The sequence below is a fragment of the Gobius niger genome (assembly GCF_951799975.1).
Source record: "Gobius niger genome assembly, chromosome: 19".
Taxonomy (NCBI): Eukaryota; Metazoa; Chordata; class Actinopteri; order Gobiiformes; family Gobiidae; genus Gobius; species Gobius niger.
In genome coordinates this window covers 21,040,522-21,055,287 of record NC_136870.1, presented here as the reverse complement: position 1 = coordinate 21,055,287, position 14,766 = coordinate 21,040,522, and the positions used below count along the sequence as shown (strand labels likewise).

Genomic DNA, 14,766 nt, shown 5'->3' with positions numbered 1-14,766 from the left:
GACTGCCCCTGTATTTACTGGAAGTACAACTAAGAATCAAACCACAAAAAGCAAATACAGTAGCAATGATCACAAGGTGCTTTTACCAACTAGTGCTGCTGCTACAATTATTACTACTAATACACGTACTGCTACAACAACAGCGACCACAATGAGTATTATTACAGGGGATACTACTGAAAATCATACACAAAAAAAAGATTAACAAAGCAACAAGCTGGAATGGAAAGATGCTTCTATTGTGCTTATTCATCTCAGTTTTAGTCAATATTTAGTAAGACTATCCTTTTAAGTTTCAGTCAGCTTTACATAATATTACACTCAAACATATTCACAGCTTCATGGAGCTTCTCCCACATGTTCCTTTGGCAGTGAAGTCCAGATGTTTTTAGTCATTTTTCGGTTGTTGTTTGATTTTAGTCATAGGTTTACTCTAATTAACTACGATGCCACAATCAACTGTGTACTGCTGCAACCACTGCTACCACAACCACTAATATGACGAGTACTAATGTCAGAGCAAGTGTATCCACGTTGACGGTAGGATAGAGAGCGGTGAATAATTGCATGTGTTTTTAAAGCTAAATTCGGGCATTGGCGAGCGGGCGGCGGGGTCCCCCGAGGAGCCTCAGCTGTGCTCTGGGCATGAGCATCCATCCTGTTACCATGGATCACTGCCCGCTGTGGGAGAGGCAGCCTGTGTGTGTGTGTGTGTGTGTGTGTGTGTGTGTGTGTGTGTGTGTGTGTGTGTGTGTGTGTGTGTGTGTGTGTGTGTGCGTGTGTGTGTGTGTGAGTGTTTTTACATGTACGGAGCGAAAGAGGGAAAGAGAGATATCTGCCAACCTGGGAGCACACCGACGATACGATTCATTTTGGGTCATTGCGCAGACATAACAGAGACGGCGGATAGATAGTGGACAATCGCATTGGCGTTATTGCCAATTGCAGTCACGGACGGCGCTGTATTTGAGGAGCTTTGATGGACGGCAGGGGCCAATAGAGTTCAGGATCGACCGCTGCAAATGGAAGGTTACCATAAAAATATGCCGTTTTCTGAGAAACTAGCAAACCTCCAGACTCTGTCGACTTGGAACAACTCCATCAACTGGTGTTTGAAATCTGTACTTGTTTATTAGTATAGTATGATAAACTTGATGCATGGAGTTATTGTTCCTGCACAATATCTCAATAAAGCTAAGCCTGATCATCACTTATTAGGGATCGGATCTGCATTAAGCTGTTAAGCAACTATTGACAGGACATCCATCCATCTTTCAATTTTCTTCCACTTGTCCGTTGCCGGGTCATGGGGGCACCAGCCCCTTATGGCCTCCTGCAGGTGGTGGGTCCACAGAAGGACAGCCTCATGGTTCTGACCAGGCCTGTTGGTCTCTCATAAGGGGCTTCTGAACCGCTTTTTGTCTGACCCGTCACCTAGGACCTGTTTGCCCTGGGAGACCCTACCAGGGGCACGAAGCCCCCGACAACAGAGCTCCCAGGATCATTCGAGTGCTCAAATCCCTCCACCACGCTAAGGTGGCGGTTCCAGGAGGGAATTAACAGGACATTGATTATCAATTTTCCAGTAATTATTACATTTTCTTCAGTTCGACTTCACCCAAATCTAAAAGCTTCTCGACTGGAGAGCAACAGTGTAATGCCTCATTTGAAAGTTAAGGCCAACAAAACTGATCCTAACCTTTTTGTCGCGTTGTCATCACGTTTGCCACATTTTTGAAGTGTCTTGATCGCTTTTTTGTCGTAGCTTTTTTGTTGCTTTTCATTGTTTTTTTGTCGCTTTGTCACCACATTTTTGTTGTGTTTTCACCACAAGTTTGTCACCTTTTTTGTCTTTCATTTGTTAAGTTTTTGTCACTTCTTTGTTCTGCTCTTTTGTCACATTTTTGTTACGTTTTCATCCTCGTTTTTGTTGCTATTTTGACACTTTTTTCCCAAGAAGCTTTTAGATTTTAGATTGCTTGGTTAAATTGTAACCTTTCCTCCACTACAACATTAAAGTGTAGGCTGTGAAGAAGATAATGATGCCTCGTAATTGCAGCCAATACATAATGCATTATGTTTTTTTTTTTTGTGAGCTTCAAACTTTATTGCTGAGTTCCAGTAATTCACTTCATTCATGCTAACGTTATGAAGCCGTTTCTTCTTGCGAAATAGATAAAAACCCAGAACTGTCCTGTACATGTCCCATAATCCATGAATCATCACAGGACTCATTCGGAGAAGTTCTTTGTGTTTTCATCACAACGCCATTGATTTGCTCGCATTTCCATAAAAACGATGAACCTCTTAACCCCCGCCTGAACCGAGCACATTTTCTCCAGTTTGGCTTTACCCAAATCTGAAAGCTTCTTGAAAAAAGTGACGAAATAGCAACAAAACGAGGATGAACAAAAGAAAGACACGAATGTGAGAAAAAAATCGATGAAAAAGTGACCAAAATGTGGCAAAAAAGTGACAACAGAGAAACACAAAAGTGACAAAAAAAAACTATGAAAATGGAACAAAGAGCAACAGAGAAGTGATGAAAAGGTGACAAAAACACAACAAAAAAGTGACAAAAAAACGAAGAAAAAGTGAATTAAAAAAATGTCAACAACGTCATGACAACGCGGCAACAAAACAAGGAAAAAGATTTGTTGAACGGAAGAAAATGCACAAGATTAAGGCGGGGCTTAGGGTGTCTCATTCCTACTGACGCCTGCAGAGGGCGCTCCGGCTTCAAAATCCCGACCTACACAATCTTCACTTCTTCTATATCAACATTAAAGAGACTAGATGCAAGTTAGCTATTTTATACTCACTACTGCCACCTCAGGTCACACGTATAACTGCACCTTCTATATTAAAGGGGCTAGATGCAAGTTAGCCATTTTATACTCACTACTGCCACCTCAGGTCATACGTGTAACTGCGCCTTCTATATTAAGCTCGTGCATGACGGCACTTCAGACCCAAAGTAATTACTTTTTGAGTGACAGTGCAGGATTTTAAGGCAGTTGTGGTGAACAGGTCTGGGCTCATTCTACATATTAGGACATGGCTGGAACATTTTTAAACTCTGTATAGTCCCTTTAAGTTATAAAATATGAAAATCAATGTTGCGGTGCCCAAAAGAGTCCCATTTACACACATCAAATCACTTTCTACAGTCTTTCCATTTCCAAATATGACCATTCATTCTGGCTACATACATTTTAACTCCACCGCAGCCTTCATCACAGTTAAGCTCCCTAATTCTGCTGTCTCTAATGGCTGCGTTTTTACTCGTATCTATTTCAAGGGGCTTTGGATCTCGAGACAACTCCGACGCCGGGGCTTACTGCCGATGAACTGAATTGAATTGCAATTTAAACAAAGATTGCAGAGACAGGGGGGAAGACAGAGGAGGGCTGTTTGCAAATAAATATTTCAGATCACACACACCCAACACCCAAAGCTGGCGCAGATTATAAGCAGTGGGATAATGGCGGTGACAAAAACTCTTTTCATCTTTCATTAGCTTCAAATAACAAATGGCCTTTTCTACCGGATAAGCCCGGAATATCGCTCAAGTGTGCTAGCTTTTATTTGAGTGCTGAGCTGGCTGTTTCGCGTGGCGCCTGGCTTTTAAATACATTTTTCACCACTCCCCACCGCCTCCCCTCCGGCTCCTCCATCTTGAATATCAAATGTATAATTCATTGTATGCACACACACACACACACACACACACACACACACACACACACACACACACACACACACACACACACACACACACACACACACACACACACACACACAAACACGCACACACACACACACACAGGGAAGAGAGAGGGAAAAGAGTGCCCTACTAAAATGTTCATTGGGACAAGCGGGGTTTAGAATAGGGCTGTAAGACTCGGCGAGGGAAGCGATGTTAATGACTTTGTGTTGTAATTAAACTCATTGTGAGAAATCAATGAAGGCATCTATACCAGTTTAACGACCCATAATGGTTATATCGACTATAAGGCTGCGCAATATATCACCAAATCATTGTTATCGCAAAATAAGCTGACGGAAATCCATATCACAAGATCCAGCAGTCTTCAACTTTGCGGACACATGACACATAATGTCACAGGTGTAAGTGGGGTTGGGCATTATAAGTCTTGACTTCAGCCGAAACCACATGTGTCAAGGTCAAGGCCCACGAGATGATTTAATGTGGCCCTTTGAGGAGCATGAATTCCTGAGCAAAAAAAAGTAAGTCTCAAGCTCATTCCTGTGTAGAGTTATGATTTTTTTTTAAGAAATAGCCAGAATGCTCACTCCAGCCACTAGGGGGCAGCTTAAATTTAAAAAAAAAGGAAGGATTCCACACGTGTCCAGCAGAGGACGCTGACACAATAAGAGATCGGGATATAAACAGCATGTTATAGCCATATAACATAAAATACTACTACTAGGACTACTATGCAATCAAACAATTTTAAATTATTGGAAAGTACTAAGATTTTTTTGTCACATTTCATTGATTTCAGTCACTTTTTTTTTTCTTTTCTTGTAGTGCAATGTTAACTGATCGAACCACAAAACTGTGACCAAAACATGTCAAAAAAGCAACGAAAACATGATGAAAACACAACCAAAAACGGCAGACACAACAAGGAAGAAGCTGAGATGAGTTTTGTGGTTCTTAGCTTTCAATTGAGGCTGTAAGCTCCAGTTAAGTTGGGTAAAACTCGAGAAATGTCCTTGGTTAAGACAGTTATATATAGCAGCATATACAGCATGTTTAGGCCAAGTTTTCTTTGTTTTCTCTCTCATAAAACAAGCAACAAAATTCCATTGAAAAACATAGTGGCTGAAAATGACAATGCAATATATTGGAGAGGTTTTTTTTTTCAGTACAGCTAATTAATTAATCATGTTAGTTTAACGCTGACAGACGTGGCATTTCCTTAGGCCAAACTGGACATTTGGATGGATCTGTAACAACACAACATCAAAAAAAGACCAGAAGGAACACACTAGGACTACCCTGAATCGCCGAAGAGTTAAACTTGGACTTAACAAGAACTGAGCTGAGACTAAGCCAGATCTAGACCAGGATTAAGCCGGGTCTTGACTATACAAGAGCTAAATATAGACTAAAGATAGGCCTGCAACAGATTTAAACTGGGACTGTAAAAAAACTCACAAAAACTACCTCAAAATCTACCCATCAGCACTTAAAACTAAAAAACTCCAGACTGAACATTACAGAAACAGCTTCATTCCCCCTGTCGTACCCGCCCGGCGTCTCCAGAGCCCCCTGTGTTTAAATTACGGTCTAAAATTGGCCCGTCAGACATGCGGCAGAGACAGCGGCGTTGATATCTCTCCCATTGGTTTCCGCGCGTGTGGCTAGCTAGCCCCGTTTCTATGGCAACTGCAGTCGTCCATTTCAGCACCTCTCCTCCGTCACCGAGCGCGTTTCTATTTTTTTTTTTCCTCTTCTCCTTCTCCCAACCCCGTCCTTACTTTTTCCCCTGCTTTTTCTTTTTTTTTTTTCTCCCTTCTTCTTCTCATCCCCGATGCGGTCGTCGTGACAAGAGAGAGGAGCGAAGCCACGTGAGGGTATTAGCAAATCGACAGCGTCACGGGGGGATTCAGAGGCGGCGCGCTCGAGAAGGGAAGATATTTACGTGTATAATGAAATCAATGGGAGTCGAGTAACAGTGGGAAGCACCCTGTAAATAGACAAACACAGATGAGCAGACGACTGGAACAACGCATTACTAATTTATTTGATCTGGTCGTTGTCACAATATGCATCCTCGCTGTTATAGTCATTTTCAGCCTTTTATTTTCTATTTCAGCCTTTACTCATGCAGAAACCACACATGCTAGAAACTCAAGCCTCTTAGTTTGCAGTTGTAAAAGCGTGATTCATTTGGTGAAATAGAGAGGGTTGTCGGCAATGGGGTTCACAACCAGAACAAGTACTCTGAGACCTTCAGCGGTTTTAGTCGCCATTCATTTTGTTATTCTTTCTACCTAACAAATGAACATTACTTAAAGCTGGTTTACCTGATTTTTCCTGTTCAAACAGTGACATGTTTTCTGTTTTGGCCCAAACTGGTTTCTAGCTCTCACAGTCCCTCCTGTGTATTGTTCAAAGAATATAATTATACGCACATTTCACACCCATATACAGCATTGAGAGGTGACAAAGTGAAGCAGGGACGTTCACCCCCAAGTAAATTCCACTCATTTAGATAAGACTTCTGTCATCCATTGCTCAATAAAACGTTAGGTGAAGACAATAGAACAAGGTCTGTGTTTTGCTGTGTTTACGACATGCTCTGAGGTGGAAAAAATAAATGTATTCTACAACAAAATTAGACACCACAGCTTTAGCCTTGTATGAGGATGTAAATTGTGTTAAAGCATCGTAGTGAAGCGCAAATAGTCGACTGGACTGAGTTGAGCTGAGGATGTTTTGCTTCTATTCGCAGAAGCTTCTTCTTAGCTCCTGTGGTCAAAAAGTGTGACAACTGAACCCAAGTTAGAGTGGTCTTAGAAGAGCCAGAGTCCCAGCCTCCGTTATGTGCAACTTCTACAGAGGGACGATAGAGAGCATCCTGACCAGCTCCATCACTGTGTGGTTCTTCTACAGAGGGATTATAGAGAGCATCCTGCCCATCACTGTGTGGCACGGCGCCAGCACTGCCTCCTGCCTCCAGTGCATCGTGAGAGCAGCGGAGAAGATCTGCGGCGCCCCTCTCCCCTCTATTAAGGACATGTTCTCCACCCGTCTCACCCGCAAAGCCGTCAGAATCGCCAGGGACCCTTCGCACCATCACACAGTCTCTTCAAGGTTATGCCTTCAGGGAGGAGACTGCGGAATCTACGGGTCAGTTCCAGTCGACTAAGGAACAGTTTCTTACACAGGACCATCGGGAAGCTGAACTCCCTACCCTCCCTCCAACCCCTCTTCCCCCTCCCCCCGCTCCACAATCAAGGATGAGAGAATCATAATTTCAAACCATTCACATGGTTTGACAAACAACAAATCTTGAATCTTATATAAGACTCAGGCACAAGTCAAAGGGACTCTAGTAAAAGAGATTTTTTTTTTATCTCAATGCAATGATCTTTCCTGGTAAAATAAAGGTTTGAATGAATGAAGTCTGACAACACTCTCTACTGGTTGCTTAAAGTATCACTCAATTTGCAAGTCTTTGCTCTGCTATAGAGACAGAGGGCCGAGACGCCCCATTATCATTAGCAAAGGAAGGTTGTTCACCTGATCTTGTTAAAGTCCAGTCCACGATTTAAGCTTCTCTACAATAAACACATTGTGCCAAAGATCATCATATATAAAGCATCCTGAGAATGTATTTAAAACAATGAGCCACTGGCCAGAACAAATTGTTCTCTTCAACAAATCCCCTGCCTCCTACTGAAGCATACGGCGATCATTTCTAATGGACTAAGCCATGGAAAAAGTAGTATAGAAAGCAATATAATGTGCTGGTACACATAAAGGTAAGACGGAAGAAAGATAATAATAATTTGGAAAACAAAAGCCATGCTGGTTCTTGTGCTTGGTGTTAGCGTCGGTGTAAAATTGCACAAATAAAAGATCAGTCTCTTTGCTCAAATAAGATTCAATCAAACCCGATCAATAGTCGCTCGTAAGACTCGGTCACGAACACAACACTCTGCAACACTGTCGCCAAAATCCCTCATGTATAGTTTGTCGAGAATCAAAACAACAAACTCAGAAATCCACTCGGCATCTGCCGGGATAAAGGTGCGACAGACGGCAAAGCTCGGCGTGCGTCTGCGCCATGAAGGATCCGTAATTAGCCACATCCGAGAGCGCTCGCTTAACCGCCAGCTATAGAGCTATGGCTCCTACGTCCTGCCTCCTCGCGCCTCGATCCCTTTTCTATCTCTTTGTCTATTCGATCATAATTTCCCACAGCCCGCACTCCACCTGAACGCCTCGCTCTCGACTCAAGCCCCGAAGCGCGGCTAAAAATTGTACTCGAATCTTTCAAAAGCTCAAGAGCCATGGGTGCAATTAAAACGGGGTTGCTAATTCCAGTCACGTTAGAAGACGGCGGCGGGATATAGAGGTTACTTTGGGTGAGTTGTAAATGCTTGTAAAGGTGGGCAGCCCATTATTCTAGGAGACGTCAATATGTCTTTCTTCCGCCTCAGTCATGTTTCGGGAGCTCCTTGACTTGGTTTACACCGAGTATTATCATAAATTACACAATGTTCAACTTGTTCCAGCCGCATTTCAGACCTTGTTAAGACCAAAGCTAGTTTTTGGCTAAGCCTGGTGCTAAAGATTTTGTGTTTGGCGTGAAAAGGTTTGAAAACAATGATCTACACTGTGGTTTGTTGTACATGGCAATCATCTTAAGTGCAATAACAGTTGGACATTTTCAAACTTTTCAAAATAGCAAAAATCATTTGTCAAACATACAACTTTCCTGACTTTATATACTATACCTGTGTCTCTTCCACTGTGTAAAGTTCTAGGAGAATATGAAGCATTTCTGTCCTTGTTACAGCTCCAAGCTTTGAAAAACCACATATGTATCGAAACAGCAGGACACAAACGGATCAGAACCATTGTTTGCTGCCTCCCATTGACTTCAATTAAATTATTTCTGTCTGCTTTCGGACCCATGCAGAGACTTCGGAGCGTGACATGGGCTTGCTATAAAACTAGCTCCCTGTTACTGTCAACTCCTTCATACTTTTAAGTTAAAAATACTGTTTGCACTAATAATATTATTTCCCACCTTCCTTTCCTTTGATCCGAATCCTTAATTCACCCTTTCTTCGAACTGAATACTAATTAATTCTTGTACTATACTTTTGGCTTTTTACCACAACAAAAGACTCAAATATTACCCGGATGCAAATGTTTATCCAGGCTTTGGAGAGACACAAAGGACGAGTTAGAAAACATTTCTCTTTAGAGCCGGGGTGTCCACGCTTTTTTTCACGGAGGGCCACATATTGACATGTATACAGTATAGAGGGCCACAGATCGGTGGTCAGTGCCCCAGGGCCCCAGTGCCAGCTTGGTCTCCTAATAAGAGGTTTTATTGTGTGGAATTATTAAGATTGCAGTAAAAAGTACCATCTCTGGTGATGTGTGCCAATATAACCTGAGGGTCGCATTTGGCCCCCGGGCCACACTTTGGACATGCCTGCTTTACAGTACACGTAGCTAACACACGTTTTCCTTTTTGTTTCATGATTACTAATTTACTTCTTCACAAGGAATTGACTTGTAAGAGTAATATTTTGAAGTAACTGTACTTGATTTATTCATTTATTTTGGAGATTTGGAGATTATTGTGGAGAAATTGTATTCTACAAAAATACAACATTGTGCTACTCTTTCTATCGCAAATTAAAGTGATAGTCTGTAAGTTTGCAAAATGAGGAGAGATAGAGTGAAATTTCAAAGTAAACAATCATACCTCCCCTCTTTAACCAGAAAGCCCTTCTTAGTTTGCAAAATGAGGAGAGCGGGAACAGAACTGTCAACAATCAAGCCCCTCCCCCTCCCTCCTGATTGGACCTGGTAATTATTACTTACTTTACATCAAAATGCAAGACCAGGTGGTCAATTTTCAACATTTTGTAAAATCTATAACACATGTAGACTTCCAGACTATCATTTTAATCTGTAAATGACAAAAGACATCCATCCATCCATTTTCTTCCACTTGTCCGTTGCCGGGTCGTGGGGGCAGCCATTGGAGCTGCCCAAATAACATTGCACCAGCCCCCTATGGCTCCTCCAGCAGGTGGTGGTCCCATAGAAGGACGGCCTCACTATTCTAACCGGGCCTGTTGGTCTCTCATAAGGGGCTTCTGAACCGCTCTTTGTCTGACCCGTCACCTAGGACCTGTTTGCCATGGGAGACCCTACGAGGGGCACGACGCCCCCGACTACAGAGCCCCCAGGATCATTCGGGTCCTCAAACCCCTCAACCATGATAAGGTGGCGGGGGCATGAGAGACATGAAAATGAATTAAAAAATCATTTTAATGTAATTAATTATAGAAAAGTTTTGTTCTATATTTAAGCTTTTGTAGAAAGGAAAAACACTTAAATAGAATTTTCACCTCATACTCTTTCACTTTAACTTTGAGACTTTGCAACTACCTAATTCTACTTGAGTAAACTTCTTTTAAAGTAATGTTACTCTTACTCGAGTCATTCTTTTGGCTCATCCTCGCAGCTCTGTCACTTTAGTCATAACAATATTCCTTAGCACTTTGTTTTGTCGAAGCCTCGTGGCTTTTGTGGAGAAATATGTATCTTTTTTACATTAATTTCAGCACATTTTCCCCCTGCCTTATCTTTTGTTTGTCTCTTGGCTGCATTTCACATTTATCAGATTCAGACAGAGCCCACATACAAAGCAGTTGGATAAACATTTGCCTGTTTGTGATGCTTAAAATGAAAAGACAAACTCCGGCGATTTATTCAGCACAAAATACTTTTTCCCTCGTCCATTTCTCAAATTCTTTCTAGCCTTTTGTGTTATTTACCTCTTTCTTTTCTTCATTTTTATCAACATCACACACCCTTAGAAGTTACTACGTCTTTGTAGCATTGTGAATTAATTAAAATCTCACAAATTGAAAAAGAAAATCAACTTTTTTGAACTTTAAACCATGCTATAACATTGCTCCCTTGTCAAAACGCATCCATGCATTTGTCATAGCATGTTGTTGAGTCAAAATGGAGGCTTGCATACTTAATTTTTGCTATTTTAATTTGCCGTGATGTCAAAAGAAGGTGCTCTAGCCAAACTTTGAGACGCAAACCAACATAGCCCTGGGTGTTTACGCTCAAGTGCCCAAAAGCAGGTTAATATGAGACAATTATGCATAATATTTCCACATTAATTGCCTTCCTCGGCTCCTCACACTTCACATTGTCATTAATTCCATTCATCCTGACATTCTGTTCCCTTTCCTCTCTTTCATCACTTCTTCTGCTCATACTTTTTGCTACTCCTCCCCTGCCTGCTCCACAGTATATTTTTCTGCCATCATTTTTCTTGCTTTTACGGCCGCCTCGAGTCCCCGCACTGTCCTCCCCTCTGCTCCTCTTCTATCCATCGCTCTTCACTAAAATGGCCGCCCTGGAAAAACTCTGGCCCTCAGCAAAAATCTCACGACTCCTGTGGCGCGGTATGGAGACCTGCACACGCTCGCTCTCTCTCTCTCTCACTCCCTCTTTCCCCGCCGGCGGCGCCAACACACAAACTTAATGCACGCAGACACATTAGAAACTGAAATGAGTTGAATCAGGGCTTAAAGGGACACTAGCCAGTATCTCAATCACATAGTTGGCAAATAAAAAAATAAAAAAAATCATCCTACTTCAAATATTCAAACAGCTTAAACAAATACAATTATTTCACTAGAGAAATGATTCTAAGGGTGGCAGTGGTCAGCTGATATTAGAAGGTTTTATATATGACTCTATAGCTAACACCGTATAGGGCTGTTGAAAATGAGAAATTGAAATTAGGGATGCCCCAATCCGATACTGGTATCCGATATCGGAGCCGATGCCCGAAAAAATGCAATAACGGGTAGTGATGGGCGGTGCTACATTTTTTGGAATCGATACGATGCTACTTTTCGGGTAATTTTGGTCGATACTGTTAATTTCATATGGGTGAATGCATTTCAATCAATATACATCTCTAAAATTGGTTATTTTACATTATATATATATATGCAAATTAACTGGGCTCATTCTAAACATTAGGACATGGCTGGAACATGCAGAGGGATGAAAATACTTAGTTTTGACATTGCTAAACTCCGTATAGTCCCTTTAAAGAATAACATATTTTTATGCACAAGTTGAGATCAATTTATGTGAGTTGTTCATAATAATGAATTTTTAATTAATGTCACTTTTGTTTGCAAGAAAAAATTTGACTATATTGATCTCACAATGGGGACCAACTTTTTCACTCAGAGCAACTACTATAAAGAAAATCTCTTGGACTTTTGTGTTTTAGCAATGCAGCAATGGTTGAATACTTGACTGTGCTCAAATATGCCAATCAATGTGTCATTTATGAAAGAAAAGATAACCCAGGGCACTCTTCCTACATCAGTATTGTCAAAGAAATCTTCCTTTTAAGAGGCTTATTGACTTAAAATCTTTAAAAAACATTGCATGATGAAGAAGGCTGGATGCAAATATGGAATTTTGTTGTTCACTCACCAGTTTTTGCTCCCTAAGGGCCAAAGAGGACGTTCACCAGCAATTAAAGCACAATTACTTGACAAAAACTTGGGTATTGGACCAAGTAAAATGAAATAAACCGCAGTGTGTTCCAGTAAGGGTTTGAAAATGTCATTTTTGTAAACACTGGGTTAAAATAATTGTATGTAGATTTATATTTGTATTGTTTTTGGTCAACCCTCGATATAAATAAACCAAATCTCGGGTAGTGTGCCTTTAAGAGAAGCCCGACAATATGGCAACAGTAAAAATAGCCGTAGAGTGACAGAGAGACCCACTCATTCACACGGGGACGGGGGGGAGGAGGGAGGGGTGAGACGGGAGGAGGGGGGGGGGGTTAGGTGAGGTGTAGGGCGACTTACTGGCGGTACAGTTAATCCTGATACAGTCTGGAGGAAGAGCAGAGCAGAGGGTTAGAGCTGCACAAGCAACAAGACAGAGCCCACGCCCCGGGGACGCTCCCGACGACACACCGGCGTTTGTCAGACAGGCCCCGGCGCACACTGGGACTGGCAAACTCTCCTGTAGTGTTTGGATGCCTTTCATGTATGTGCAAATGACACTGATTACAGAAGTCGAGCCAAAGACCTTATGCCACGTCCGAGCTTTTTGGTAGAAGCCACAGTGCGGAATAGATTATGCTATGTCCTATTAGCTTATAATTGTATAACTTGCTTTAGCTGCATAACTAACTATGTCTCACAAAGTACAGTATTTGCATTTCACTCTTGGGGTGGATAATAACAAACCAGATTTTTAGTTTCTTTGAATTTTACAGGCAGAAGTCATGCTTTTTAATGCCCAAATACTATATTTTAAAGGGGCTAAATGCAAGTTGGCCATTTTATACTCACTACTGCCACCTCAGGTCATACATGTAACTGCACCTTCTATATTAAGCTCGTGCATGATGGCAATTCGGACCCGAAGTAACAACTTTTTGAGTGACAGTGCAGGATTTTAGAGGCTCCATATAGTCCGTTGCCACAAATGCTGAAAAAAATATGTGCATATTTGATATCTTTAGATTTGCAAACATTTAATCAAACAGTGGGAAGAGAATTGAACAAAATGGGCAACTTTAAAGCGAAACAAATTTGGTAATTTCAGCCAAAACTGCAACTGAATACGTTTTAGACCATCATTTTGGTATTTTCAATAAAGTTGTACAGTAAAAAATTGATCAGCAAAGTCACATTTTTCCAACATGTTTAGATTTAATGCCAGTTTGAATCCAGCTTGATGCCGTTTTATGATTTAATTCATCTAAGGACTAATGCAGAAATCCTACTACTAAATATTGTCTGCTTTAATCTCTCACAACCACAATAAGTAAAAGTATTCCTGAATTTCCATGAGTTTTCAGCCCCAGTGTGCGCTCGGTGCCTATTGGCTGCTTTGGTTTGAGCGACACCTCCAGCCTCCAATCACAATCCTCCGGAGGCTGAGATGGGCCAATGGCGTCAGAGAGAGTACAGTGACATCGACACGTCCCATGTTTCTGTCGCTCACCCAAAGCGCAAATCTCCACCAACCAACAAACAAACGGGAGATTCGGAAACGGTCGGTCATTGACAAGTTTTTTACCCAGGATGCCTTGGTGTGTCGTGGGGCGTCAACCGCAGAGGAGGCGCGGCTGCAGACAACCAGAGACCAAAATGTGCACCAAAAATAAAACATAGTGGATGTGATTATGTGCCTATTGAGAGGAGTGCCTATCTGTGTGTCACATTTGAAGCTTTTCAATCCAGTACTCAGTCTTACGAACAGTATCTATACTTAACAATAACATTCTCCATATTCAGTATAATTTTCAAGCCAGAATTTCCATGGTTTTCAGTCATGTGACTTTACTGTAATGAATGCCATTTTTGAGGACATTTGACCATTCAAAAGATAGATCAGCGGCTGCTATGACAACATTCTTGAAAATCATGGATATTGTTGTCAAATTTGAAACTATTGGCAAGATCCTCATTAGTTTTAATCCATCACAAGCCCATAAACCAAGCATTAACGCAGTACTAAGTAACTCACACCCCTAGAGGCTATAAGCGCCACTACATGTGTCATAGCATGTTATGGTTTTTTACTCATTCATTGTCCGTGAGAGTAAATACTACGCTGACAAAAAAGACAAAGGGAGAGAGGGATATTGTACATTCAATTACACAATGGAGATAATTTTCTTCACTCAAACTTGGCAGTAAATACTGTTTAAGTAGTAGCTTTGCCCGTTAGCCTGTTAGCTTCTCCTTCGTGATTCCATTAGTGTGTATTGGTGGCTCCAACCCGGTGGCAGGGAAGTTCAATCATCCCATTATCACTTGTATTACCCCCAGAGGGACTACGAAAAGGATTTATTAAGGTAGACAAGTTACTTTGTACTGCTTTAAGTTTACAATTGCATTTTTCTTGTTCAGGATCGTATTTTTGGGGAGATTTCAAGCAATACTAATGACTGAAAATCTCTGTAA

General features: G+C 41.5%; 1 protein-coding gene across 9 annotated transcripts in view; it reads right to left on the bottom strand.

Moving 5' to 3' along the window:
- nrxn1a (neurexin 1a) overlaps positions 1-14,766 on the bottom strand; it is a 159,952-nt gene that overhangs the window by 51,464 nt on the left and 93,722 nt on the right. For 5 of the 9 annotated variants that reach the window (XM_079577098.1, XM_079577092.1, XM_079577094.1 and 2 more), the window contains one exon: positions 12,652-12,678. The exons of the other annotated variants lie outside the window; for them this stretch is intronic. In XM_079577098.1, coding sequence (XP_079433224.1) covers positions 12,652-12,678 — 27 coding nt within the window. The remainder of the gene's footprint in view (positions 1-12,651; positions 12,679-14,766) is intronic. 9 annotated transcript variants of the gene reach the window in all.